The following is a 27,928-nucleotide window of genomic DNA, read 5'->3' on the forward strand; positions in this document are numbered from 1 at the left end:
TCGTGCATTATCTACCCTGCCACACTTCGCTAATGCATCTTATCATTTAGGTTGCTAATACTGTTCAGTGTAAAGACAGTCTTTCTGAGGTAGACTGTTCAAGTTCAAGGACGAGTCTTTTTCTTACGAAATGCATGACATTCAAAAAAAGACAACAAATAAATACTACATGTACAATATGTAGCAATGAGGTAGAAATGGTTATAAAGAACAATGTTTGAATATACGTCAGATGAGAAAAAGAAAAAAAAGAAATGAATATTCTCTAGCAACTGTATATAACCCTCAAGGAAATCACACACACACACACACACACACATACACACACACACACACAGAGGTGGGTAAGAGAGATTTAGTTTTAATCCTAGAAATAAACTTTTTCTTTTTTTTTTCTTTTTTGTATCATAAAGCAACGAGAAGGAATGAATGTGCTCCCAACCTTGGTGTACTACAGAACCATTTTATAAATATTTAACATTCTATAAGACTGATTCATATATTCTCACACAACTCTGTGGCAAGGCTGACCCATGCTGCCGACATTCTACATATCACTGAGACAGGGAGGTGAAATTTTCCTGCTTTCAGTCTAATTGTCTTTGACAATTGCAGTGCCTAGTGCTACACTGCTTGTGTTGTATTTAAAAACAAGGGAAAGAGGAGAGACTTGTTCATTAAAGATGCAGTATCCCTGGTTCACACAAATGCATCTGGCAGGTTCAAAATCGAATGTCAACCAGAGGTCTTAGCAGAGTGTGAGCTTCAGTTCATGTGTTGGTTAGTCACAAGTACAGCTGGTTTTGAATTCTGAAATACTAATAGCTCCATGTTTGCTAATGTGCTTTATATGAAAATCGGCAGGTGATTCAAAAACCAAAGGCTTTTCAAAAGAAAAATATATCAAAACACTATTTGTAAAGTGGTCATGTATATCTGCACATGTGAAGAAAGGAAGTAAACAGTTCTTTCTGGATAATGTAAAATAGATGTTAGTTTAAAGCTCAAATAGGCAGTGAAAACAGCACACACATACACACACAAACACACACACTAACTTTATATATATATGTATATATATATATATTAGAACTTTACTTTAGTGGCCTCAATAGTTCAACAAACTGTGTCCCTTTCACTTTGCAAAGTACAGTTTCACTGATCATGATACCCAATTCTTGTTAAGAAACACGAGAATGGGATTATAGAAGTATCTTTCTGCTTGGAGTTGGACGCATTTTCAGAGAAAGAAATTTTAAATGCCTCTTAAAACAGTTTTCCAACCCACAAATATATTTAAATTTACAAAGACCTATTGTAGAAATTAATTTGGATTTTTTTTTGGATGTAGTGTTTTGAAAAGTGCATAGCCAAGTACTATGCAACCCATGTAAATTGACCTTGCTATTTTACATAGCATAGCCGCTGGATAGCTTTTATCACTTGCCCAGATGGCGCTTGGCCTATGTATTTTAGTGGAATGGTTTATTTTCTCCTTGATAGGTTTCAAATGCACAAGAAAACATTATACCCGTCTATCTGCATTTGAGTAGAATACAAACTGACTAATAGATAAACATTCTGTGTGAAAGTAAATAGCCTTAAAGTATACTGCCTTCACATTCCATTGATCAGCTCAGTCAGCAAAGTTTTCCATATTGTCACTAATGTTCTAAATATTTTGGTGAGAAGCATGCCAGAAGTGTAGAGTATTTCCATTTGTGTCACACATAAGGTTATTATGAACTACCTCTTGAATTTCTATTGATCCTTCTGAAGTGGTTTCCTTCACTTCCTTTTTGTCCCTGTTGGAAATGTTATTGCAGTTGTGAAGAAGAGAATTAGGGGCTGTTAAGTGGACTGGCTCAAATCCCCTGGCCAGACAGCAAAGGATTTAGACTGGCTCATTACCTCCTTACCTTCATTAGTAGCCTTTACCAAATTCTTAGCAGTCAAAAAAAGGCCAAGAGTATGAAGCCATACTACTCAGTTGTACTATCACTGATTGTACGCATTCACTACTGAGGATGTGGTACTCCCACCCCAACTCCAAGCTCCAGAAGGGATGGTCAGAAAAGAGCTCATTATTAGGATAGTCCATAGAAGAGCTCATAATGCTGTCATGTAGAATCGAAGAATCACAGGAGAGCACTACCTACTCAAAAGTCAGCCTTATCTCCCCCAACACATCTTCATTTCTTCAGCGTGCCCATTTCCTGAGAGATCAAATCCTAGAATTCAGGAGGCTAAATGAAAATCACACATGAATTCAGATTCTGTCTAAATACATGGATTTTTGACCACTAGTATCTCAAAGTAATTTTTAAGTCACTTAAAGCTAAAAGCTAACACGTATGACTTTATTTTCAGTTTTATAAACAAGTGTAAAACATAATAGTGCAGTCATATATTTGGCATTAACTCCTACTAGCCCCCCAAAATATGGATCAATATTAGATTTTCCAAAGTTGTCTAAATAAGACAGAGTTGATGAAAACTTGCCAGTTGCTTTCAAGTGAACACAGCATGTTTGTAGAAATGACATGTAATGTCTAAAAGACAGAAAATAGGTCAGTACTGTGCAAAAGTAAACTTGTCAGGGGGATCAATGTGAACCTACAAGTTAATGGGGATATTAGAATCTCCTTACAACAAGGGGTTTGCAGGGTAGAGCTGGAACACAATTGTAGCATTTTTTCACTTGCAAAAAGCAGAGGATGTACTTAACTATTATTTTGTATCCTTAATGAAAGGCACTGCTTCTTAATATGGAATATTTATATGTGAGCATGGTTTTAATTCCTAGAACATTATAGTAAATTAAATTCTGGTTCATTTGCTCAGTTTTTAGCAACATAAAAAAATAAAAACAAGGAATAATAGATCAAGCATTATAAAATTTCAGAAATATGATGTTCTCATTAGCTTTCTCTATGTTGTGTTTCAGAGAATTTAACATTGTGGATGAAATCAGTAAAAATTTTTGAAGAAAAAAAGCAATAACAGAAAGAACTTTCTTGGGGCTTCCCATCGCATTTATTTAAAATTTTAAAAAGTGTACATCACTTTTTGAATACATAAAATGCCAGTGCTTTGCAACAGTTTTGTTACTGCATCTCTTAAACAAAAAAACAAAAAAACAAAAAAGAAAGAAAGAAAAAAAAGAAAAAAAAACCAGGAAAAATACATTCAAAAAGCCAGGCTGTTCTGCTTATGCACGGGCAGTGGCTTTGGAAAGCTACAGCCTACAGTGTCTGTGTAGAGGCATTGCCGAGCACCAGTCAGCTATCAAGGAATAGTTGCACATAAAAGCACTGAAGGATACAAAGAACAACTTGGTGGGTAGGAGAGGAGTTAAGAAATTGAGAAAAATGCCACATATGCTCTTGGGGTGGGAGGTAGAATCAGGGAGACGTAAGCAAGAAGACTGATGTATTTGGAAACTAGATTTATGGGAAAAGGTGAAGAAAACAAAGTGACATGTTTGGCAAGCTATATTGTGTGTGTGTGTGTGTGTGTGTGTGTGTGTGTGTGTCCACTTCCAATTTTCTACTTTACCTTCCAAGAGAAATGTAACAAAACTGAGGTAGAAATGAATGTGGGAGCACTACAGCCCAGGAGAATTTAAAATGAGAAGCAAAATTGCACTGACAAGAGGAGTAAAAAAGGAGGAGAGGGGATATAGACGTTCTTTGTGGGTATAATTAAGTTGGTTGGTTGCCTTTTGTTTGTATTTATTTATTTATTTATTTATTCATTATGTTTGGGTTGCTGTCTTCTGCATTCTATCAAACAGCATGGCAAGCCTATAAGCTAGATTAGTGAATAGAATGACACCATTCCCAGCAGTTTTAAGACAGAACTTGCAAACCACCACCACCACCACCACCACCACCACCACCACCACCACCACCACCACCTACGCAGTACAATGCAGTCCCAGTTTTTAGGTACTGTGACTTTCAGAGTCCTAAACAGGTTTTGTGGCTGACTGTCCTAGACACTAATACAAACTGAATAAGTAGCTTTCCATTAACCAGTGTACCTTTTGAGAACATTTTCACTTCACTACCAAGGAGCAATGTACGAAGAATTCTTGCAGTTACTGACATAAAGAATTACTCTGTTCTGGTTAATTCCCCATAATTAGTAAAAGAAACTTAAAAAAAATCCTTCCATTTCTACTTTAAATTGTAAATATTCAGTTGTATCACACTTAATTGTTTTTATGGATACATTCAAAGTAATTTTCCTTGCTCTTTTCCAATTGTTGAGGTAAACATACATTTTAATATAAAGTAACATCGAAGCCTATCCCATTACTCTCAGCAGTACATAGTGCTTTCAACACATTCCTTTGAGGTACTGTACAAATCACAATCGCTTTCCTGAGTTTTTGCAGACAAGAACATTAAAAGAAATGAACTGCAGAAATTAAGGTCCAGATTACCGTTACCCTGTTTTACCTGTTCTTAGCTTAATACTGCAGAACAGACAGGATTGAGGAATACTGTTGCTCTTAAAATGGCAAAAATCTGGTTTTCTGTCATAACACAACCGTTCATCTCTTTAGTCCAATAATGTTTGAAGTTAAAGCTCTTTATATTAGCACATGCCACCAATGTAATTGTGAGGCAAACAAAAAATAAAGCACCACTCCAGGCACTTGACAGCAACTAAATCTCGAGAACAGCAGAATGGAATCAACACACGAGGTTCATATCCTTCTGAAGTCAACACACTTGCACCTTGCTCCTTGGTGAGTGTTGTCTAGCTTGAACCGAACTGAGCATCAACAGATGCTTTCTGTCATCTGGGGCTTTCAAATCAGAAACTCTCATTTGATGCGTTTTTCCTCCAAATCTACCCTGACTCTAAAGATGCAACTTAATCATCATCTTCCCCAGTACCCTTTGCAATTTAAACACTACTGGAAAGGGGCTCTATACCCTATGTAGCAGGTTTTATGTGCGTGTGCCAACATTCATTACACTTTTTAAAAGAAGTTATCACTGACTGCAACCAAACATTTTGTTCCATTCAACATACATATCAAGCTCTTTTTGAGATATGCTAGGCTGAATCTTGCAGAAAGCATTTTCAAAGTCTTGATATGTAACGGGCCTCAACTGGCTGGGCATAATGGCTGAAAGGTCTGTGGCTGGCATGGCATGGAGGGGCCCCACCGCTGCTTCCTGACACAAATGAGCCACGTCTAGTCCAGAAAAGCCTTCTGTGCGCTGGACGAGCAGTGCAAACTCCTTGTCATTGAGACAGTAATTGTGCTGTGAGAGCAGTTGTACTATTATCTGGTGCCTCGCTGTGCTGTCAGGAAGTGGGATTAAAAGTCGTTTCATGAAGTACCTCCGAAGAGACTCATCTATTTCTTCTGGTTTACTGGTGGCACAAATTACTACGATTTGGTCCTCAGCCGATGTTAGTACAGTGTCCAGCTGCATCAGAAATTCGGTTCTCATCCGACTGACTGGACTGTGTTCCTCACTCACTTGAGAGGAGAGAAGCATGTCAATGTCGCTGACAAAAATCACTGAGGGCTGGCGACATCTGGCCACAAGGAAAGAGGCATGGATAATTTTCTCTGCTTCTCCTAACCACTTGGCAACTAGTCCAGAACCAGCAATTTTGAAAAATGTGGCCCCCAGCTGACTAGCTATGCATCTGCCTAATAAAGTTTTGCCGGTTCCTCGAGGTCCAAATAAAAGGATGCTCCGAGGTAAGGCTGTCAGTCCACTGAATGCATCTGACCTCAACACTGGCCATAAAACCTCTTCTTTAATGACAGCCTTTACCAGGTCAAGACCAGCAATGTCATTCCAGTCCACCGGTGGTCCTTGCGTGATGATCTCATTGGTTACCAGGTCAATGAGGTGTGTGTCAGTATTCTTCAGTTGCTCGTCCATCGAGTGGTTGGATGAGGTAGCTGCACGGAGCCCAGGGCCTTGCATTGCGTGAGAGAGGAGTTGCCTGTGCTCGTCCCCATGCTCACTCATTACCGGCGACGTGTACTTCCCGAAGGATTCACTGGATCTTGATCCCAATGAATTTTTAGCAGTACTGTAGGAAGGAGGGGTCAGAGCCCTACTGGACTGGCTGCTGAATTTTCTTTGCTGTTCAGAGGACATTAGCTGCTTTGTTGGCTTAAATGCTAAAGATGATGTTTCAGCACTTCTGTCAAAGCCATTCCCCCGATTTGAGTTTGAAATGCTGTTGTCGGGCATTCTGTACATAGGACTCTGTGTAGATCTCTGTTGGCCATAGCTGTAATTTCCATAACTGGAGTCCATGTCCCCTTGCCCTGCCATATAGAAAGCTTTTCTTTTGAGAGAGCTTGCCGAACTGTTTGTCAGGGCTGAGGGTGCGATAGGTGTCAAACCATGACCTTGGTAGGTGTAGCCAGGAACTGTGGTTGGGGGCAGAGGGGTAGGAGCAGGAATTCCTGAAGGCAGGTATGCTGAAGGAGGAGGAGGTGCACCGCCAGGGCTGTACCCAGATCCCACAGCAGTCTGAGGAGGATAGCTAGCAGAGGGATAGCTGTAACTGGAGAGGTTAGAAGTCCCATTGTAGCCTGGGACCAGGGCTGGTGGCGGAGGAGGTGGTGGTGGTGGCTGTAGGAGCCCAGAGCTATGCAAAGGAGATGGATGAGGTGAAGGAAGTGCAGGTGCTGGTTGGCTACTGTACGTAGAATGCAAATATGATCCGTTGTATCCGGGGGCATATTCCTGAGATGGGAGCCCTGCATGAAGACTTGGTACAGTGTGGCTTCCACAGGTACTACTTGAATAACTAGGTTCTGTCAGGTTGCTGGCCACCCCAGGAGAGCTCCCTATACTTGCAGAGACATCTGCTGGAGGGAGGGCTGAACTAACTCCAGCTTTGCTGGCAGTGATAACATCTGGAACACAGTTCATGGGATAAACAGCCTCTGAATTCAAGGAGGGCTGCCAGGGTTCACTTTCATTTTTCCGACCATTCACTAGTCCTGATGGTGCATCTGAATAGTTGCTGAGCACAGGTCGGTCCACAGGGCCTTCCAAAATGCCAGAATACTTCTCTGCATATTTCTTTAGTAGGTTAGATGCAGTCAGAGCAGATATGTCATCATTCGCCCAGGCATACTGATAGGTGCGCTGCAAATGACCTCTGTAGGCTTCAACTTTGTGGGCGGGAGACCGAGTGGTCGAGGTGATGTCAAAGTGCTGTTCTGGCCACTGGGCATGCTCTGGCGTCCACTGCATCTTCAAGCCTAAGGATTTGGGGGAAAATAGTTAAATTACTTAGATACTCATCAGAACTTTTAAAGTCTCCCCCTCCCAAACTTTTTTGGTTACCTATTATTTTCCACTACTAATAAGAACGTTGTAAAATTTCCCCAGTTTACAATTCCTGTCATAATCTCTATTGTAACATGTATACTTTAAAATGGACTGAATTTCAGCCCTGAATTAAAAAGAAACAATTCAAATGAAAACTCTGTAGAATGTTTCTGTTAAGCCTATTAAGCCACTCACTGCACACACAGAGAAACACATATATATATGTACACACACATTCCTGTCAAGGCACAATTCAGTCATGGGTTCCTACAATAAAATATGCATACATTTTAAATATCTAGCAAGTGATAGTATCAAAGTGCAAGATCTAGCTATTCTGTCTCTTCACATCACAGTTTCTGTTTTATATTTTAACCAATATAAAAATGAGACACAGCTGACAGATCACATCTAGGATACCTCTCTTATTTGGTACTGAACACCTAGTTAGCACAGTATAATGCTCCCTGCACAGAACAATATGACACAGACATAGCAGGTCATTCCATAATCCAACTCTCATCTAAAGTGGTCCACGACAGTTTCAAATCTGCTTCGTGGAGTGCAGCAAAGCAATCTCCCAGGCAGCGCTCCATCGCTTTCATCGCACAAAGCCTACAACTCGGTATGAATTACAACTGGCTCCTTTCTGCCTCTCAGTTCTGTTGTTGAGTCCCTGAAAAAAAAAGCAAGCATCACTTATCTGTCCGTCTTCTAGCTAGCATTCTCCCTCCTTCTCTTATAATCCTTCTCCCTGCGTACAGTCTCTAAGTTCCTAAGAGACGTGAGTGAGTGAGTGAGTGAGTGTGTGTGTGTGTGTGTGTATGGAGAGAGAGAGAGAGAGAGAGAGAGAGAGAGAGGGAGAGGAAGGGTGGAAACAGAGGTAAAAGGGAAGATAATAAAAGAATGTGGATTCTAGTTCTACATTTCTATAGGAAGGAGTGTGTGACAGAAACTCAAGTAGTACAACTAGGCTATGAGATGTTATGGGTAATTCTATCTGTTAAATTACTAACTGAAGCAAGGTGACTAGCAAACTATAAAACAAGTATTTTCTCATTTATTTTTTTCTTATAAATGAGAAAATTCTAAGCAGCTAGAATCAGAGGATCATTTCAGTTTTACAGTTTAAAGAGACCTTAGAAATTCCCTTCTTTCATAGATTAGAGAACTAGTGCCCAAAGAGGTTTATAATGTATCGTCGAGGACTCACATATAGTTAGTTACAGAAGAGCACCGGAACCCTGTTCTATTTCCTAATGCTGGCTCATCCCATTCTAATCTCTGCTTCCTGGGAGCACTTCTTATTCTGGTACAGCTATATGAAGCAGGCCCTCTTAATCTCCTTTGTATTACCCAAAGTGAATTTTGCAAACTGTCTTGTGCCCTCTGGCAGAGATTCCTTGATAAGGAGGAGGCCTGGTCTAAATGAAGCATCTGTGGCATCAGCTCTCTTCTGTCTATTCTGACAGCTCCTACCCCATTCTGCTTTCTTCATCCAAACCTTAGCTCTTCATTGCCTGACTCTGGCTTCTGATATGGACGGCTTTGACTTATTGAGCTAAACTGAACATAGTACAGAGTTTGGTAACAGAATGGCATGTTGATTCCCTTCTGACTCCCTCTTCCTTGTTTGCAAAACCATTGCACCAGACACTGGAAGTTAATTAGCAGGATGATGCTGTGCTAATTGTGTTAATTTACAAGGTTTTAGTCAAAGAGAATCATGCCAGGGCTGGCACTGCTGTCATGCTTCAGACTTAATGATTAAAAAATACTGAAAACAGGGTAGGAAGGATTGCAGTAATTACACAATAAATGAATAAAGCAACAGGATTCATTTGCAAATATATTTTACTGCAGTTGTACTCATTTGCATTTGGATTTTTAAAAAGGATCCATGTAGATATTCATTTGCAAATCACCATCTTAGTTAAATTAAGTCTGAAAGCTGCACTGTATAACTTAATCAAGCTTTACATATTTTTTTTTGCAAAAATACTAAAGACCTTGCTTCTCTTGTACATGCAACAGATTCTTCACTTTTCCTCACTCCCCCTAAATCTTCATGTTTCTCTTTTCAAAGTCTGCCTTTTAAAAACAGTCTCATCAAATTGCAAACAAACAAAAACATTTGTAAAATCCGGATGGAGTGCTGCTTGCATCGTTTCACTCAGAGAAACTCCTGTGAGTTCTACGAAGAACTAAAGTGATATTCTTAATTGTTTCTGTTTTCTCAATCATTATTTTTTAAGGAGGAGGAAAACACACTGCAAAATGAGTGAAATGACCGAGACCACACTTAAAGGGGAAAAGATGCAAATTTAATGAAGCAGCATTTCAGGAATCATACTTTCATTAAATTCAACTGGAAATTATTAAGAGCAAATCACCAGGAACCAATCGCAAGTAATCAGTATCTAAATTCTTCTAGTGTCATGGGATTTACTTCAAGCCTTAAAAAAAGGAGAGAATATTAATGTGACTATAATGTAGAACTGTCTAAAAGACCTACAAATTCATTAGTCCTGTAAACTATTTCCAGGGAATTTCTATTAGGAATTTTTCCTTAAAAGATTATTGAAATACAAAGTTGAGAAAATAAGAACACAACATGTTATGAATCTGGTTTGACTGACACAGAAGAAATATTTAAATAAGTGTCTTAAGGTTTCAGATAATAATTTAGGAGTCACAGGCAATGGAAGGTACTATAAGTGCAACACAGCACAACACAGCACAACACTACACAACACCACACACATGTCAAAGGGCTTGGTTTCCTTTCAGTTAGCTGAGCTAAGCCATTGGTGGCGTGAGTTAATACACATACATAACAAAAATGATTTTTAAATGCCCATTAAAAAAACTGCTGCATAGTTTAACTCCAGCAAAGCTAATTACATTTCATAAGATTTGTTTCATCAGAAATTAAGCAAAGATTCTATCTATCAAAATTATGTATTTGGAACAATTATGGGAAACAACATTGCCTTTTGATTCTCATGCTATTTTTGGATGTGCTTACGAAGAAAATTAAAAGTTTATTTATTGATGCATACTAAATAACAAAAACCTTATCATGGCTGCAAAAGGTGACTGAGCTTTGATTAAATAAACTTAAAGGAACAGAATTATTCACATCCCCTGAAACACAAGTACTTATCCAGTGCTTTGAAATCATTAACATTCTTTTAAAATGTAAGTCAGTAGGTTACCACAAGCTAGTTCTGCCTATCAGTAGGAGCTGAAGAAGCTAGCATTTGGAGATTGTCCTGCCCTTGGGAGCCCCAAGAGCTTTTTCATTAGTTTCCTGAATTTTAATACTAATTGAAAGTAGAACCAAACTTGTTTTTGTTGTTGTTATTATTGTTCTGTTTATTAGTGATGATATTTCTGATGTGAAATGGATGTAACACATAAAGTCAAATGTTCTTGGAACAAAAAAAGCACGATCCCTTTGATTGTATTTCTGTTATCTGCGAGTAAAAAGCAGCAGATGCGTGTCACTTAACTTGGCACTCAAATAATAAGACGGGTTTTAAAAACAGCTTTTATATGCTTTGTTTTTGGAACATGAAGAACCTCAGAAACAATACTATCTTAAACGTTATTAGAAATGTGACTCCAGGAAAGTAACTCCCACTGCTGTGTAGAAATACCTTAAATATGTACAATAAGAATTCAGAAAACAGTGAAAAGGAAGGAAAATAGCCCTTAAGTATAATTAAAAAATTGCTCCAAAATATCAATTTTTATTTTTGATAGGGTAAGGAAATTCTGAATACAGCTGACAAATTTTACACTGCAATGTGTTTTTAAAAAATGTGTAATTTAATTGAAAATTGCTTTAAGATACTTTTAACACGTTACACAAGAATGAGAGATTCAAAAATTTTTATTTTATTGTTATAGGATTAATTTATGTATGTATAAATGAACAGGTCTATATTATTTCCCATAAAACCGGATAGTTTGGATAACCTTTTCCATCGTTACAACCGTTCCATAACTTAGGTTTAATTACTAAGCAGCTGCTGCCTCATCGCCTTACCTCCTCCATTGTGCTCTTTCAACTATTTGAATCGAAACAACTGTGGCAGCCTCCGCAGTTCTGTCCCAGTTTCAAGATTATCAAGAAACTCTTGTACAGGTAAGTGAAGAATGTAAAAACAACTTTCTGAATGGAAGGAAATTGGAAATAAAAGACGAAGCCTTCTAGAATCTATTTTTAGCACACATTCCTGGAAATATTAATCTAAGACACTCACTACTCCACCCCCCACCTCTAAAACACATATGCTATTCAGCAGTTCATCAGGTCTAAAAAAGCTGTTCTCTTTTACAAGGTTCCCATGGGTAATTCTGGCTGCTGGGGACTCTGCCTTCACTTGTCGGTTTCCTCAGACTTCCTAAGGGCAGGGACCTGAGGCAAACACCTGCAGGCGTGGGGGGCCAGTCTCTCTAGGACAGCTGCACAGCACTCTCACAGGCCCGCACGGCCCGCTGCACCTATCGCTCCTTTGGACTGCTGCGCCCCTGAAACTTTATTATTTTTTCAATATATTTTTAAAAATCTAATACCATATTTATCAAGGTTTCTCTCTAGAAAACAATCTCTACAAGGGGGACTATAACAACTTACAGTTTCCAGCCCCCTCAGCCTCATAATGCAGCAGATTCATCATCTCCTAGGTAGGACATGGCAGAACACACACAGCTTTCAGAAATCCATTGGCTAAAAATATAGGTCTAGGCAGTGCTGAGCCTTCTGAGAAAGGGTATATAAAGTTCCTGGTACTGAGAACTGGCACTATGCAAAGTCTACTTACCATTATTCTTCAAGGGAAGTGACGGCCAAATGAAATGTCTGAGCAGACTATGCAGCCCTCTCCTTTTGTGAACACACAGTACAATGTACAGATGATGTGTTGTGGAATTGTGTACCTGAAACCTGCAAAATTTTGTTTACCAGTGTCACCCCGATAAAGTCAATGAAAAGGGAAAAAAACCCTACATTCTAAATTCTCTAAAACTAGACTCTTTGATTTTAAAGATTAAGGGAACTTTAAAGTGACCTAGTCCCCAATCCAGACAGCCTCAGTTACAGTTTGGTACTTAATTTGCTCTGGTGTCCTGTGGGGTTGAATACTATTTTGTCTAACGTGGTTTTACTTGGGGGCATTGCTAGATTGTTGAGATAGAAAGAAACTGGAAAAAACATAAAGAAGGTTGTAGAATTTTGTTTGAAGAATGACTATCCCAAGCTTGAGAATGAGACCATCACTTGTTGCAGTCTTGTGAAATCAAGCACAACACACTAATGTTTTTCAGCTATGAACTGTGGATGATAATGGTATATGTTACTGGATTGTAAAAATTACTGAAGGTAATCATATTTGTGAAAATATTTTGTAACTAAACTGCTATATAAATATTTTCGTTAAACCTTTATTTTGAAAAAAGCCAGAGGTGCATTAAAAGCAAAACTGACTAGACAGAAAAACAGTAAAATCACACCTAGAATTTATAAATTACTTTTTCTTCAACGTCAGGACAGCTACTGAAAAGGAGATTTTCCAGTGGGAATGCTGGTTATAAGAAAAGTATAGAAATTCTTTAATAGTCAGCAAAACAAAGAGCATGATCTCCTGAATCAAAAAGATGTCAAAAAGTCAAAATTTTTTCATAGCATTTTATTTATTTTTAATGTTTTTTTGACTCAACGTTGGAGAGACCACAACTAAGAAACAAAGTACTTAGAGGTTTAAAACCAGTTAAGAATGATCTCAGAACCCGCAGTCTCAAAATAAGATATTCTAATTATATAGCAAGGCTGTCAAATGATTTTTCTCTTTAAATCACACTTTCACACCTCAAGACTTCAAATTATAATACATTTTGCAGCAAATTACTCTCTCTCCCCATTCCACCTTATTTGCATAAAGCAATCCTTTTTAACAATCATGAAGGCATTTCTGGCTAAATGGTCCTTAGTAAATATAGTTCAAATACCTCACCCTCTAACAGAAAAATTGCCACCTGACAGCCTGAGGGCAGCGTGTAGCCTGTTTTGTTTGGCCATCACAGGGTTTTAAAATCAGTCAACTTTATATTTTAAAAAAAAAAAACAACACATATTCCCATATTTCCTATTTCCAAGACAAGTTGAATGATCTTGACCTCATTCTTGCCAGGCAACAGTTGGCTGAATCTGAGGACCATCTGCCCCCTTTGGACATGGCATGCCCTCCAGTTTGCCATGTGCCCCCTTCCTCATTACAACTTCAGGTATTTTTATGGCATTTACTGGGCATGCGTGCAATTGAATTTATGACTTCACTGTGAAGCTTTAAGCTCTAGTTTTATCACTTAATTACATTTTCTTGAAAACTAGCTAGTGCTCTAAATCTTAAAAAAAAGTAGTCCCTTTAAAATAAAATTTTTCCAAATACTATTTATTATATGCATTCGTGTCCTCTTAATCAGGGCACAGATAAAATAATTTAATTTATAAAATAATTGATATTTTCTTATTTGTTCAGTGTCAGTGCAGCAGTATATAGAATGATGAATAATCATTTACAAAAACCTGATTTCCAGATTGCTGTCATTCCAGTATCTTCCCCTTTGTTATGATTTGTCAGACACTTTTCCTAGCTATTTTCCTTATGGCAATCCATGCCATCTGTAACATGATCCTGTGAACCCGCCATAGATTCTGATACCAGAAGCCAAACCTTCATTTAACAGTACCATCTCCTATTAGTCAATGATAAGCTTTAGTACAGCTTTTGTGGGACTGTTTAAGTTACTCTAAAGTTACACTCCTTATTTCTTATAGAAAGCTGCTGGGTTGATGGTACTCCTGTAAGCAACTGATCTCTGGGCTGACATGGAGCATGTATTCAACATTACAGGCACCATGACTTGGGGCTAGAATGGTATATACTCTGTCTTTCTATTGAATTTGTGGGCAGCTTATGATCTGAATTCATTTCCCTGAAAGGCATTAAATTTTATTCACAAGAACAAAGTATTTACTCATCAAAATGTGACCGAATATAAAAATGACTATTTTGCTAATATTTCATACTGATGATGAAACTTGGTATGCATGGGTCTGATAGGTCATGATTTTTAACATGCAAGACATATAAAGAAGATGGCTTGCATTTATGAGGCTGAACGCATAAACACTTATGCAAAGCAAATTACACTGATAAACAAAATATCACTTTTAGTCCACTGAACTTATATTCAATAAATGATCAGGACAGATCGTCTATCACTTAAACAACCCAGGAAATCATAATCTCAATTCAAAAAAATACCTTTTTTTTCTGTAGGGTGTCTTAAAATTTCCATTACTTAAATCAAAGTATTCAAATGAACATATAATCATTGTTATATAAAAATCCTTATATTTAAAAATTATAATTTAGATTTATGTTGGTTTTTTGGGGGGAAGAGGGTAGATTTTACATAAGTTTATGGGTAAATGTTTTTTAATAATCTGTATATCCTAACAATTAATTGAAAAGAATACACAACTATGCATATACATGCAATTTAAAATATACAACTGATTCATACTCAGAATGATAGTATTTACTGTTAAGTATCATCAACTAATGCAAGGGAAAGAGTTTGAGAGTAGGTAAGAAGACTAATTTTCCTGTATTAAGTCAAATGTTATTTTGTTTAATCTACTGATGAGAGTGATTTTAAACAATTTATGATCAGCTTAAATAGTGCTTGGTAGTTAACCCTGAAAGTTGTTATTTTATGGCCTTTCATTTCTCATGCTTGTCTTTTCATTTTCCATATATGTTTTCAAGCCATTTAGGCCATCTGCCCTTTCCCCCAATTCCTTTTGTCATACAAAGATCATCAGGACATACCACATATGTCCATAGGGACTGCCATTGCTAATAAATATGTATGTCCTGTGTCACAACAGAGTATTCCCTTGTTCTGCAGTATCAACCTTCTTATGTGTGTAAATAACAGGTGAGCTGTGTAGCATAGAGGGATAAATGGGGTTCACAGTATCTGAAAGCCCCATGCTAGATTCACAGTATCTGGCCTGCAGTGATTGATCCAGAAAGAGAAATCCAAATGCCAAAAGTATTGAGCATTTTCTGTGTGTTTTGAATTTTTATTTTTAAAAAGGACTCTGCTGAGATAACATGAGCACCATCTTAAAGTTTGAGGTTATTCCAATTGATTCTCAAAATACTGGTGTGCCATATAAAATAAATTTGCACCTTAATTAACACCACCTTGGGATGGTACGAACCTTGAATTATGATGTCTGGTTAACTTCCTCGTTCAATACCTTAAAATGTTACGTTAATCATTATGTGCACATATAGCTATTTGTAGTTACTTGTGTGTATTCTACTTCAAGTATATAAATGCAAGGCTCAATTTAGTTATATTTAAACAAAACTATACTCATTTTTGCCCAACACATCATGCCGACATGGGTCAATAAACAAATTCATAATCTCCCAAGCCCCATGACCTTGTGTAAGATGAAATTTGCATTCATCCTTTTTTCTGTGCTCCTCTGGAACATTACTCAAAAAACAAACAAAAAAGATGGCTTACATAAAACAAAATAGATAATTAAGAATGCTTATTTAAGATTGCGGACTCCCTCATATAAATTAGACAAAGGAATAAGAATCTTATTTGCATATAAGTATATAACTCTTCAACGACTTCCCTTAGAAACTCTTTGCTTAAGGTGACTCTGTGTAAAGCCCAGACAAAATTTGTTTAGGTTATTTATTCATTTTTCTTTTTGGTAATCCATGCATTAATTTTTAATGTAATAGGAAAATAGTGTCTTGGACTTTGATAAAAAATATTCTATAGTCAGGGCTGGGTGACATAGTGCATTAATTCAGTGTCCTTCACTCCTGGGACCTGTGTATAATTTAGTCCAGCCTGAAGAAAATAACTTTGATCTGAAGGCAGTGAAAAAAGCTACATATGAAATGAGTTTTGGTACGTTTAATGTTGTTTCTTCCATATAAGACGACGTATGAAGATAAACTGCTTTAGAATACAATCAGCATGGTCCAGGATTAAAAGTGAAGAACTCTCAGTAACAGCAGTAGTTTCCTCACCTCTCTATTCTCTTCCCACCTGGCCCCATTCAATGGTCTGGTGAAATAAATCTCAGCATCACCTATAATTGGAATGCTCTAATTTCCAGATAAACAGAGCATTGTTAAAGTGCAGTGTGAACGACAGTCCAATCATTAAAGCATTGGTTCTTCCATTTGTAAAAACAAAGAATGCGGCATAATGAGACAGAAGCAGAAAAGGAGGGGATCAGCACCCTCAAAGAAAGTGGCATCTCCTCATCCTGGAGGGGGTGCCCAACAACCTAATTCTTGAGCAAATGCTAACAATATGAGAGACCACAAGAAACTGTTTTTTCAAACTCCATTTTGATTACCTTCTCTATGACAATATTTAACGGCACGACTTCATACTATCATAATAGACAATGTCATTATGTTAAAAAATAAGTAGATAATTTTGGCAAATGAGAATGAAATGATGGATCCAGTTGCATTAAGTACCTGAAATACAGATTCACCCTTCCTCTTGTCATTCTACAATTAGTATCAATCCACTGTCATCTGTTGTGAATAAACATGGCTTCGTTTGTCTCTAACATAGCAGTTAAAAATAAAGTGGCTCTCAATACCATCGATATAATTAAAGGCTATATGGATGTTACATGCATATGGTCTAAACTATTCTACAATTTTATACTTACTGATGATTATGAGCTATTTTTTATTAGCCTACTTAGTTATGGGTAAGTTCTGATATTAATAGTTTTAAGGAAAAGGGAGATTTTTCAAGGCATATTTTTTGAATTAGCAGATAATTTGGAAGAGCTTTAATTCTAAAATTTCTAGTTTCAGTTGCTTACATTAAAAGAGTAAATAAGTCATACACCTTCCTGCTACTTCTTCAAATTGTGTGCACCCTATTTACAAAGTCCCTAACAACAGGAAAACCGGACCCCTGCAGGTAATGAAGGCTACAAAATCAAATCAAATCTAGGTGCCTGTATGTGGGTATGTAAGTGTTATGTCTGTAATTGCAGATACGATATAGAAAAAAATGGGGAAAATGACATAGAGAAGGCAAAGGATTTTTTTAAATTGATTTTATTCTAAACATTATTTGTTTTACTAGCTTTATTATTAATAATCTCAAAAATTCAAAGCACATTCTAAGTTCTTTAACTAGCATGTGCACATTTGCATTTTATCAAAAGTAAACATTACTTAAGACTTTCTTTCATTATATTTTAATTTGTAGCTTGAACCAAGTTACATACCTAAAAAAGTTTCCATACTTATAAAACTTAAAAAGTCTTATTAATGGCCTCAAATATACTGTGCACACTCATTTCCTTAACTAAGTACTAATTTTTAAGGAGTTCTTTACATGAGCACTTTTCTTAAAAAAGTAAACATAAGAATTTTATTAAGGATTGAAACACTCTTTTTCAATTGTGCACGCGCGCACGCACACACACACAAAGATTAAAATCATTTGAGACAAAATGTTTAAAAAATCCTTGAAAAGCAAAGTATGTAATACTTAGGAAAGCATCCTCAATTGTTAATTTAGGATTGTTATGTGTTTTTTATACAAAATATTTTTTTTAAAGCAGAATCGAGACACCATGGAGTTAAGGATAAAAGTACATTCCTACTTAATGGCATACCTGGAACTGGTCTCCTTTTTAAGCAAATCTTTTAAAACCATCCAATGCCTACAGGAGCATTTGTTTATATTTAAGTTTCAGCCTTGCAGCCATTATACATGATCACTTAGCTAACTCGTGAAGTAACAGGTGACGATGTTTTATTGTACCATCCTTTTCTTAAAAATGCTTCTATATCCAGCCATTGTTTTCATGTATTACCTTAGAAATTATTTTACCCAGTTCAGTGTCAAATGATATTACACTTTTAAAAGAATCTATTCAGACAATAAAGCATAAAATAGTGGATTGCATCCCTTGCCATAGCTCCCAAAAGCATTAAAATGTTACTAGAGTACCTGAATGACAGCAGTGACAGCTTAATCACTTAAAGGCTTTTTACATTAACAATTTTTTCCTTTCAATATCAGCAGTAATATTCAGGCATGATTTAATAGGAGGTTAGCTGTTAACTACAGCTAAATAACATACTTTGTAAAAATATCAAGTTTAGTGTCTCACGAACATTCCTTTACACTTTCTGAAATATTAGGGCACAGTCATAAAGCTTGGTTTTTTTCCCCCCTCCCAATATGCAATTTAAAAGAAAATCAGTCTGATAATTAGCATGCATAGTCCAACAGCTTCCTGTATTGTTATAATTTTAAGTAGAAGATCCATGGATAAAACATAATTGAAAGGTGAGCCTATTAATCTGGAGAATAACCTCAACAAACTAAATAGCAATGAATCATTTTTTAAGTCTCCAATTCATTTATAGCTTTATATTGCTAAGGGGGTAAAAAAGGAGAGAAACTAAAGGTGACCTTATTTAGATATATTAGTCAAGGCAGCCTTTGCTGTTTTTAAGCAAACATGATTGTGACTCCACTTTGTCCATCCAGTTTTCCTGTGTATAAATTGGATGATGACTTGAACAATTCGCTCTTCATTAGTGAACTGTGGAAAGGAAATATAGAGGTGGATTTTTATTTTTTAAACTGTGCAGTGCCTTGTAGCTGGATTCTGAAGCATCAAGGAAAAAATTATTTTTTTGCTAGACAAGCTGTCGTAATTGAAATGAAGTCTAATCAGACTCATTACTGTTTTCGGCAATTTGCACCACCAAAGATGCTTATTAGGTAACTGTGTTTAATAAACCACTCTTTAGAAAAATACCAGTAATGAGCTCTTAACAGCCAATCTTTAGTATGAATGTAATGTGGAAAGTGTTCCTAGCGCTGAATAGATTTTCACATTTAGTACTGTCATAATTAAGCTCCATGAATTGGTTGCTGTGATGTTAGACTTACTGCAATAATCTTATTTTTTTCTATTTTAAATATACTTGGAAATATAATCATCTATTAGAGTTGGATTATATTCATTGCACAGTAAATTTTAGGCTAATGTCAAGCTGGTCAAAACGTTTTCCAACAGAGCATTTATTAACAAATGATAAGCAAAGATTTTATAACCAATAATTGAGGCCAGTCTTTCATCATCAGCATCTCCCACCTCAAAAAAGTCTTCCTGTCATTTCATTGTATATGAAAACTTACCTAAGATAAAAATATATCATGATCATTAAAAGGAAAAAAATTGCATTTCTACCACTAAGTTAAAACATGGAAAAATGGATACTCTGAAGGGAATGTTTGAAGAAATGTTGGCCTTTCCTAATAGCAGCTATAAATAACATTATATTAGATATTGTTCTTAAAAACAAATATGATTTTCCTCCCATTCTTTTTTGTAGCACTATTTATTAAGATCTTAACATTACAGTATTGCCAATATATTACTTATATGCACTAACGGTGGTCATGAGTGTTAGCTATACTTCTTATTGATAAAGGAAAAATATTCACACACCTCTAAGGACAGGAGTTATTTCCATACAAGATGATGCATGTGCTAAAATAAATATATATCTATAGAGTCTGTGTTGATTACTCCATCATCGATATAGTATAGCCTGAGGCATTTTCCTCCACATATAATAATTATAAAGCAGGAATTGAAAATATTTTGGGGGAACCTCTAGTTAAGACATACAGGAAGCTTTTAAGCTTACACTCATGAAATGTTTCATAAAAGAAGATAAGTATCTTTTGTTTGCTAAAAGCAACCCAAAAGATGACACAATCAGTTTTGAAATGAGATTCTAGATATTCTCAGGCAGTCCCATAAAGATAATCGAGAGATGAAAAAGTACAAGAATAACATGAGACCAACAGTTTATACTCGTTCATAATAAAATGTTAAGAAAGATTCTGTTACTTAATGATTCCTCTCCCAATACACTCTCATTTCTTTTAACCTCAAGCTTCACGATACCTAATTGGAGCCAATAAGGCTCCATAACTGTTTTCAGCTTTCTGAATCAATAGAGCTATGAGAACTGAGACTGTCAAATTAATGGCTTGTTTCATCTGATTTTGTGAAATGCACTTCTTTTGCATTACAAGGTAGAGAAGAAACCAAACCCATTGCTTTGTGAATTCATATAGCATTCACACCATAATTTCTTCTTATTTTCTTAAGTCTTCACTGAATTCATACTCAGGACCACAGAAGAAAAATCCAGTGTATAAAACTACTGGAAAACTAAATCTTGCATCTTTAAAAGACTCATAGATTAAAAAAACTAAAGCTAAGAGAGGGCCCTTTTTAGTACCTTTGGAAAGTCTTACCATAATGTTGAATAACTTCAATAATGAATCATATGATTTATCAGTGTTTCACAAGAGGTAATGAATGTTTTGTACAGTTGAATTTATTACAACTAAGAGGCTCTGAGATTCCAAATAACAGTAATAACGACAATCATTCTTTTTTTTTAATTTATTTACTTTTTAAATACATTTGTCTCTGCCTGCCCCCCCACCACTTTCCCTTGCCCCCTTCCTCCTTCCCTCCCTCAGCTCTTCCCTAAAGACAATCATTCTTAGTGAGCTTTTAAAATAACTTCCCATAATGATAAAGCTATAGTTTTACTTATAAATTTTAATTAGAAATTGAGTATTGGGTTGATAGAAATTAAGGCCAAGACAAATTATGCCAACCTTCTATAACTCACAGGTAGATCTAAGTAAAATATCTGTCAATATGAGGAAATACAAGCTGGGGAACATGAATATATGCATAGATAAGATTCTAGTGCAGAGAATTAACACAATACTTAAACAAATATGAAATATGGTTAATAGGGCATAACAAAATGGTAGTGGTAATGGGAGACCTGTATTTATCAGGTAAGACTTTGAGGAGAAAGTGGGTTGTAAACTTTAGCTTTTGGCAATACCATTTACCATTTGGATTTTGACATTGATCCAAAGATGCAGAGAAGTCATATAATCAGGCTTGTAAATAATTTTGGAAAAGAATTAGGGCTCATTAATACTCAAAACTTTCAACAACCCACAATACCTAGTGTCAGCCTTTCCATTCTTAGACCCCTACTTAACTTTATCATTTACCATATTCCTGAGCTAAAGAATCTTAAAGTAAATATTCTTCCATGTAACAAGTAAGCAAGCAAACAAATGAAAATAAAATGAAAAAAAAAATTCAATTTCCTTTACTTAGGTCTTAAAACTCTTTCAGGCTTCCTTCAGCACACCGTGCCCCTATCCCCTCAGCCTCCATTTCTTTCTGGCACATGGGCCAGTGAGTTGTTTTCTGTCTTCTCCTTCCCTGCTTGCTTTCTGTTCTCAAGTAGTTTGTCGATTAATGAGAAAATAAGTTAAGAGAAAATATATATTTAAGTCTCAAAACTAGATTCTTGAAAATTTTTCCTTGGACTTCTGAATTTTAATAACCTTAGTTGTCACTAGGAAAAAAAACCAAATAAGACCAGTTGGCTAAACTGTTATAAATATGTTAATGACATTCATACTGTAATAACATCTGAGTGCCTACTTGATGAGCTTACAAGGCATCTGAATGCTGGCTTGACAGCTTCAGCTCTAAGTGCTAAAGAACATAGTACCCTGCCCTGATGGAACTTAAGAGTCTGTCTTTAGCAGTGATTCACCAAAGAAAGAAGATTTAGTTCTAAAGCTGTTAGGGAGAGGGGGCTGTATAGAGGAGTTAGAAAATGAATAGAATTTCACTAGTTAGAATAGAGAGATTTGTTTTTCTTTCTGAGACAAAACACAGTCAAAATCACAGATTAAACAAAGTATACCTGGCACTTTTGGGAAACAGGTATCTTGATATTGTTGGGAGATAGGAAGGAGGTATATGTCTATGCACAAGGTAGGATGGAGGTGGATGAAGCTTCAATTCAGAGTGAAAAGGGACTTGAATGTTTGAACTTTATTCTACTGCCAACATAAAGTGCTGCCCTCATCAGCTCTTCAGAAAATATATATCGGACATAACAATATATAGGACAGATTAGAGAGGGAAATAGAGCCTGAACTTGAGCAAAAAGAAGAGAAAAATCTTAAACTGATTTTAGATACAGAATAAAAAGCACGGGCTGCCCAGTTAGGTTTGAAGGAATGAAGAAAAGGAAAAGGGGCATTCAAAGAACATCATAAAATAGAAATATGTGTTATATATCTGTCCAATAACTAATAAAGAGATTGTGGTAGATATTACATTAATCCTCCAAAAGCCTAGTGAGAGATCATTACTACCTTTTATATATGATGAAACAGGTTTCACAAATCTAAGGAATTTTCCCAAGGCCACACCAGGGACAGAGAGGCCACCTGGATCATGTGCCACAAAACTGCAGTATCTGTATCCTCTTGGAGAACTGAGACTTAGCTTGTACAACCAATGATTTGGCTGCTAGAAGCTCCCATCTTTTCATGCAAGAGCAATTGAAGCTCTTCAAGGATACTTGGAAATCATGCACATGAGAATTTGCTGAAGTTACAGTACTGGAAGACACAGCAGAAAGTGTGTTTGTACAATGAGATGAGAAGAAAACTCGAGTCAAACCAACTTTTAAGAACTAGGCAATGGGGATTGGGAGGGCATTTACAGAATAGAAAGAAACAGGGAGAAGGACAGAATAAGTTTTTGCAAAACACGAGTGAGCAATGATTTTCAAGGACAGGGTGTTTAATCATAGCATATGCATCAGAGAAGTCAAATAGGATTAGGAGAGAAAATAGGTCATTAAGAGGCTAGAGATGATCTGTGAGAGAGCAAATTAGTAGAGTGGTGGGGTCAGAAGCCATGGTGAGCAGGTTATAGAGGAAATGGGTTATGAGAAAGTGACATGGCAAGCACAGAATATTTTTTCCTCATTGATAAACATCTTAATAAAGATGAACAGCATTTACGAGGCAAAGAAGAACCGAGGCAAGAGATTTTCTTTTTAAGGGATATGGATGTGATCATTACCCTAAACCAAACCATGGGCAGTAGGTGAAATCCAATGTGACATTTTCTTTGGTAATTAAAATAGCATTGGAACACAACCACACCCATTTATTTATGTATCATCTATGGTTTCTCTCTAGAATGAAGAAATTAGGGCAGAGACCATATGGCCACAAAACTGAAAATCTTTACCATGTAGCCCTTTACAGAAAATGCCTGCTAACCCCTGCTTTAGATTGAGGGAAAAAAAATAATGGACAAGAAAAAATAAAACATACAATGCTGTATGGATGGGGCAGGAGTGGGCATTGATAAAACAGAGTAATCAAAAAGACAGAAAGAGACAGAGCAAGGGCGCACATGTTTCAAACATAAATTGGGGAAAAACAAAAGGCCACTTCTTCGTTTGAGATGGGTAGGAAGTTTAAGAACAGGTGGAATATATCTGATTTCTGGATTCCCTTTTGTTTCCCTGAAAACACCTGCAGGAGTCAGTTATCCCTTCTCCCTTCTTATAAGCCAGTCAGTAGACCCATGCTCCATGTCTTGTTCCATGGTTTATCAACTGTACCCCTAATTCCAGTCAGGTGCAAACCCTGGGTACAAGGAGATACAGGATGAAAGAGAGTGTGAGAGGATGAAGGCAAATAAATGCATCATCATCATCATTAGAAAGTTACCACAGGCAAACCACAATGGACAAGAGCGCTGTTATTGTATATGACAAGAAAGAACTACCCTGGAAAAACGGGTCTAATTGAAGACTCCATCCAAGTTGTAGCAAAGATTTGTGTTGTAAGAAGGGAGATAACTGGTAGTCATTACTGAAGTATTACATGAGACTTTTAACTTTAAGGAAGGCATAGCTTTTGAAGAAATACATTAAACTGTATGGAAAGAGATACTTACTGCCCAAAGAACTCCTATTATTTCTCCCCTCAAGAAAAAGAATGAAAATCTCATTCTATTTAAAATTTATTAAAAATTGGAACATGTATTTACAATATTAAGCAGGTCTCTGGTCTTCTTCACACTCCACTCTGTGCCAAACACAAATACATTGCCCTCTTTTCATCACCTTCTTCTTCATTTCATAAAGCACAAAGTTACCAGGTGCCAAAGAATTCTACCTCTCGTCTAGCCTTGGGTCTTCCTCTTTTTCCCATGAGTTTACTATTGGGCCCTTTATGGTAGGAGAGTTGCTCCAGGAACGTAACCATGTGTGAACCAGAGCTCGAGTTAGGGAGGAACTGCACTAGATGACTCTGTGTGCAGTTCCTACTGATTTTACAACATTTGAGCCCCTGCAGGTTTCACTTGTGTAACGAAAGTTCACATTATGCTTTACTGATTCATTCTTAGGATTGGTTTGATTTTAGCATATTTTTGCAAATTATGCGTACTATCATCATGCAATATATCATGTGCCCATACATTTGCACAATGAAAGTGAGTGTTTTAATAATTTAAAACATTTACTTTGGTTATTTATGGATGGTGCAAACTTTGTTCTCCAAATTTATCATCCATTTCAACTTTATAAATTAGAAAGTTCAAGTGTCCTTGTTTGGGATTAAGATACTTGATTCCCTAAGAAATGTATTTTAGGTGAAAGTATCTTACTCTTGAGAATTCTTATTCTCCTTTTCACTATTATTATGGCTTCATCTAGGAAGACTTCCCAGAGGCCACTGCCTTCCCTCCCTCTCCCACTTTCCTTATCACCCTGTGCTTATATTGCATTTAAATATATATTTCCCGTTTTATTTGTACACTTACTAGATTAATCTCTTGGAGACCAGGAATCTATACCATTAGAATGGACAGGGACCTTGTTTGTCTTGTTCACAGCTATATGTCCAGTGATAGAATATCAAGACAAAGCAAGTACTATATCTACCTATATTGGTAGATATAGATAATATATCTATATCTACATATTTCCTTTTATCTTCATCTCTCTCTCTATAGAAAGATTTGCTTCATGCAGGCCCTAACACATACTATATGTCTAAATATTTAAGTAACTTAAAAAGTTATAAGATTATAAATTATTTTGAAAGTCACAAACTGAACAAAAGTTGTTAAACAAAGTATGTTCTTTCTTTCTACTGTGACAATTACATGTTCACAAATACCTGGAAGGCTGGTTCAAATACAGCATTGTCTGGCTCCTGGGTCACTGTAGCTCTTGCAGAATGGAAGAAGGCTGGCCGGTGGCTGACTCTTTTATTCTCGATCACTATCACCTCACTCACAGCATAAGGGGATTCACGTGCAGGATGAATGGTAATGGTCCCTGCTATCCCATCACCAGCTGCTTCTTGGCCTTACATCAGGTCTACAAGTGCACACATTAAGGGCACATTTTACCTGTGAGAGGACAGACCTGGAGAATAGCCTTCCATGGGTCCTGGAAATAGACTCAGGGGATTTCAGGTGCCTGGAACAGTCTAGAAGAGGGCTTGGGTTCCAAGTGGACACATCCCCATGACCCCCTAGTACCCTCACAAGAGAGTAAGGGAAAATACTGGAGGAAGGCAACACGGGACCTTCCAAAACAAGGTGCCCTTCTGGCCTTGGGTTAAAAGATGGTTGTAGTGACTTACACCAATCATTGAGTGGTCTCCAAAATTAAAAGAAACATTAAATTCATTTAAATCTTTTTAAATGGAATAAACTATGTAAGGAATCAAAAAACATATATTTTAGTTCTATTTCCCTAGTCATCACAACAATCTTGGTCCGAACACCCATCTCTGAATTTAAGATTCCTCACTAATCAATTCCATCCAATTGACACTGTGTATGCAATAATTACTACATAGCTACTAGTTGGCAGAATTTGGGCCAGATTTAAGCTTACTCTTCTAATTTTAATGATATTATTACTTCATACATTTTTACTAAAATATTCTATATTTTCCACACATTGGTTTTGAGTCTGCCTTCTAGGTCAACATTGAACCAGATATTTCCCCATATATAAATAACTCGTCTAGCTTCACCACTAAGAGCTCTTGAACAAGTGCATCTTTGTCTCTCTAATAGGGTTTGTCCATGTCCATTTTCATGGGGATTCACATTTGAGACGAACAATTTATGATAAAGAAGTATGATTCTTGCCCTCTCTGTATTTTCTGGGCCTCTTACTAACTTTTATCCATAAAATATCTATTGTATTTTTAGGTTAAGAGTCTATCTTTTAGAATAAATGTATATTGTCTAGGATACAGAAAACAGTACAGGGTCTCATGGTAGAAATTTAATAAGGTAGAATTTGTTATACAATATAATACTTGCATTAGTTTCAAGAACAAAATAGGAAATAGAGTCTTTATTTCAGATATTTTACCAGTATCATTTTTCATACTTTTTACAATATCTTATTCACTCTTCTTACAAGAGTAACAACCTTTAAAAAAATCATCATTTACCATAATAAGGATAATTAATTCTTAACTGTCAACTGCTGAAATGTCCATATTTTCATATTCTGACCATGGTGGACTTGAATTTGGGCATCTATTTGAATTGTTCCAAGTTCAAATTCCTAGACTTCCAGTTACTAGTCACAGGAAAAGTACATAGCCTTCCTAAATCTCAGCATTCCCACCTTTGAAATGGGAGTAATAATTTCCTTGAAAGGTTATTCTGAGGATTAATGAGATGATAGAAGGAAACAAGTAGCATATTGTTACTTTCCAGGAATAATAACTGCCAGATGAGTTCCTTGATATTTGGGGGGAAAGAACTAAAGAGAAATAATAAGGGAAAGTTACAGATAAGTAGATTTCAGAAGCAAAATATGAAACATTCTGTGACCCTTCACCTATTTATTTGTGATTAGGAGATTTAAGTTCCTTTTCTGGCCCTGCCAGAAACTTACTGTTATTTTTTAAAAATAATTTCATCAAACACCTAGAGTTAAGTTCTCAACATATACAAAGAAAATGCACATTAATCACCTTCAGGTATAGTAGCTCTTCTTCTCTTAGTGAATATTCAATCAGTGATAAAAGTCTCCTCAATTCGTCTTTTAAATACACTAATATCAAATCCTCCTTCTTTATTCATGCTAGTGCTTTAGATCAGCCTCATCCCTTTTCCTATGTATTTTTCCTTCTAGTTCTTATTCTATATGTACGCATGTATGTATTTTTGGCTTGCTTTAAAAGAAAGGAAAACTAGTTTCCCTGGAAAAAAAAAACCAAAGCATAAATAAGAGGTAATCATCTGCAATTAGGTAGCAATAACCTCCACTGAAGTTATTTTTTCTCTTCAAGTTTTCATTTTTCTCTGAATATTTGAATATTTGCTTTGAAATTTTCTATATATTTCTCGTCCTTATATTATTTGAGAGCATGGTGTGCACACTGTTAACATTAAAGTATCTTGGACTTTCTTATGCTTTATGTCTGTATGTGCTGCTCTTTCTGCTTCCAATGCCCTCCCCTGTCCCACACCATTTTTTCCTCCCTGTGTCTACAGGGCTCTCCCA

At 36.4% G+C, this 27,928-nt stretch overlaps 1 protein-coding gene across 2 annotated transcripts in view; it reads right to left on the reverse strand.

The window, feature by feature from the left end:
• Nucleotides 1-3,990: 3,990 nt before the first annotated feature.
• FIGN (fidgetin, microtubule severing factor) overlaps nt 3,991-27,928 on the reverse strand; it is a 116,773-nt gene continuing 92,835 nt past the window's right edge. For both annotated transcript variants that reach the window (XM_054562545.1, XM_054562543.1), the window contains one exon: nt 3,991-7,264. In XM_054562545.1, coding sequence (XP_054418520.1) covers nt 5,010-7,264 — 2,255 coding nt within the window. In that variant the 3' untranslated portion in view covers nt 3,991-5,009. The remainder of the gene's footprint in view (nt 7,265-27,928) is intronic.

This window comes from Pteronotus mesoamericanus, unplaced genomic scaffold, assembly GCF_021234165.1.
Source record: "Pteronotus mesoamericanus isolate MK-2021 breed Mesoamerican mustached bat unplaced genomic scaffold, CSHL_Meso_final scaffold_651, whole genome shotgun sequence".
In the NCBI taxonomy this organism is placed as follows: Eukaryota; Metazoa; Chordata; class Mammalia; order Chiroptera; family Mormoopidae; genus Pteronotus; species Pteronotus mesoamericanus.